The 2,804-nt window shown below is 41.3% G+C and overlaps 1 protein-coding gene across 1 annotated transcript; it reads left to right on the top strand.

Moving 5' to 3' along the window:
* The first annotated feature begins 667 nt into the window (after positions 1–667).
* LOC110931993 (PKS-NRPS hybrid synthetase CHGG_01239-like) lies at positions 668–2,220 on the top strand. The gene is made up of 2 exons (XM_022175361.1): positions 668–1,000; positions 1,543–2,220. Exons 1-2 carry the CDS (start codon positions 668–670, stop codon positions 2,218–2,220), a joined length of 1,011 nt encoding a protein of 336 aa, XP_022031053.1.
* The last annotated feature ends 584 nt before the right edge of the window (positions 2,221–2,804 follow it).

Genomic DNA, 2,804 nt, shown 5'->3' with positions numbered 1-2,804 from the left:
AGCTTACATTTTCATATAAAATGCGTGTTTAATATATATTGATCAATAGAGACGGGTCTTACGTTTATTAATAATTTATTTTCGTAGGTCCTAATAAATCCACATGGTATCATCTTATTTACACATGGTTTATACGGGCCGTATAAGGTTATACGGCCGGATAGAATAAAGTGAACCGACAAAGGCTGTGCCAGCAGCCTTTGTCAGTTCACTTTATTCTATACGGGCCGTATAACCTTATACGGCCCGTATAAACCATGTGTAAATAAGATGATACTGTGGTCGTATATATAGTATACGACTACTTTATACGGGTCGTATATATCTATACGGCTCGTAAACAATGAATTTCCTTTATTTTATTGTTTTATTACTATTTGACGCGACGTATTATTCCTCGATTCACGTGCGAGTAGACGTAAGATTCTCTGATTCAATGTTATATTCCTCGATTCTCGTGCGATTTATGTGATTAGACGTTAGATTCCTCGATATTCGTGCGAGTTATTTGATTCGACATTAGATTCCTCGATTCGCGTGTTAATCATTTGAAACGATGTAATATTCCGTAAAATTCTCTATATAAACGACACTAATTTCATTCATTTTCATTCAACTTCTATTCGTTTCTTCTATTTTTCTCTGTATTCAAATTATTTATGCTATAATGTCGGGTTGGGGTAACTTTTTTAATGTGTTTGATAACGAGGCGAATCAGGGGAGTTATGATAACAATGAAGATAACAAAGCGGGCATGTTTGATCTGAATGCTCCGTTCGATCCCATTCTTGCGTCTGATGCAGGTCAGGATAGTTGGGGTTTGGATGCAATTCAGCCTAATTATGCTGGTTATTATCCATCGCAACACCCGGTTAATTTTGAAGCCCCTCCTGTTAGTTTTGGACCACTGACTGATAGTTCTCAGTCTCCTCCCATAAGTGATGGACCGCCGGAGGGTCCAAATGCTGACCAGGAACGTAGTGAGTTTCAAAACAAGCAGGTATAACATTTAATTATACGTTTATTTGTTGTACGTTAACTATTTTAGTGTTTTTACGTTTGATGTTGTTTTTATGAAAACCTTAGATTAGGGTTGCTCAACGGGTCGTGTTCGCGGGTTGGTGGGTTCAACCCGACCTGAACCTGAAAATTTTACACAAACCCGAACTCGGCCCGAACCCGAAAATCGTATCATACATAACAACCCGAACACGACCCGAACTTTCATGGGTTAATTTATGACGTAAAATATATTGTTAAAAAAACATAATATAGTATAAATGTGTAACGGGTCAAGCCGCCAACCCGACCATGTTGACCCGAACCCGACCCGTTAACCCAAACGGGTTCGTAGGTTCAACCTGAAACTGACCCGAACCCGTTTATACTAAAGCTAAACCGATTGGTTAATCATTAATTGACACATATAAGTGTTTTCGTTAGAAATTCGCTAGCATGGATGAATTGGTAGAGTGGTGTTGAGACGTTGGACGCGTAAATGGCTACGCCCTCGTCACCAAACGCACCATCTACGATAAACAGGGTAGCGGTCAGCCGTTAAAAATCTGGCTTACGTGCGATTGTGCCGGCGAGTACAAATCAACAGCCACGGTCAGACGCAGCGGGACCAGGAAAACCGGTTGCAAGTTCCAACTGATCGGGGCATACAAAAAGAGGTTAGGTTATTGGGAACTAAAGGTTGATGAAGCTAAACATAACCACGAACCATTTCTGTATCCAGAGGGTCATCCGTCCCTAATGAGGCTGACTCCATCAGAAGAGAGGACGGTGGAGCAAATGACGCATCAGAACATAAAACCACGAGACATTATTGTTGCCATTAAAGAACAAAACCCCCATAATGTCTCAACAAGAAACACCATATACAACGCTCGGGCCAAATTGGGTCGAATGGAACAAGTCGGCGAGACTCCAATGCAGATACTTTTCGACCGGTTGGGGAAGGTTGGGTTTGTTTTTTACCATAGAACATCTCAAAATGGCGAACGGGTCGAGGATGTTTTCTTCATCCACCCAGAGTCGAACATGTTGTGGCGCGCCTTCCCGCATGTGTTGCTTATAGACGCCACCTACAAGACGAATCGGTACAAAATGCCGCTATTCCAGATTATCAGCGTTACATCCACGTTGATGTCGTTTTGCATTGCTCATGCGTTCGTAAGCAACGAGAAACAGGAAAACTTCACATGGGTTCTATAGAGGTTGAAACACTCATTAGACAGTGTTATGGAACCCCGTGTAATAGTAACGGATAGAGATCGCGCCCTAATGAACGCATGTGCAACCGTGTTTCCCAGGGCTAGACATTCATTGTGTAGGTGGCACATACATCAAAACATCTTAAAACATCGCAGGAAAAGCTTTAAAACAGATGATTAATGGGAAAGGTTTCTTTACAAGTGGCGCGAGCTAATTAACTCAACGACCGATCATGACTACAACTACTGGTATGAGCGAATACGATCAAACTTGCCACGCAAAAAAACCGACGGTAAGTTTTATATAATTTTTGCTTAATAATCATATTTATTTGACTTGTCTTAACTGCACTTGACTTTGATTACAGAGATTATGAACTATTTGGATTCAATCTGGTTACAACCATATAGAGACCGGTTTGTTTCGTTCTGGAGCGACCAACATCTGAACTTCGGTCAACGTACAACGAACATGGCAGAGGGTCAACATGCCCTTTTGAAGCAGTACCTAGGCGACTCTAATTACACCCTAGAGAAAGTGGTACCACTTATCGATAAGCTCATAAGAAACCAGGTGACAGAAAT

The sequence above is a fragment of the Helianthus annuus genome, chromosome 3, assembly GCF_002127325.2.
Source record: "Helianthus annuus cultivar XRQ/B chromosome 3, HanXRQr2.0-SUNRISE, whole genome shotgun sequence".
NCBI lineage: Eukaryota > Viridiplantae > Streptophyta > Magnoliopsida > Asterales > Asteraceae > Helianthus > Helianthus annuus.
Note: the sequence above shows the minus strand (reverse complement) of the source record. Positions and strands in the feature narration are given on the sequence as shown.

What these genes read in the sequence shown, in the direction of transcription:
- LOC110931993 (XM_022175361.1), top strand. Translation starts at nt 668, where the DNA reads ATGTCGGGTTGGGGTAACTTTTTTAATGTGTTTGATAACGAGGCGAAT. An exon ending in GTGAGTTTCAAAACAAGCAG is followed by an intron (nt 1,001 to 1,542) that starts GTATAACATTTA and finishes TACGATAAACAG; the next exon opens with GGTAGCGGTCAGCCGTTAAA.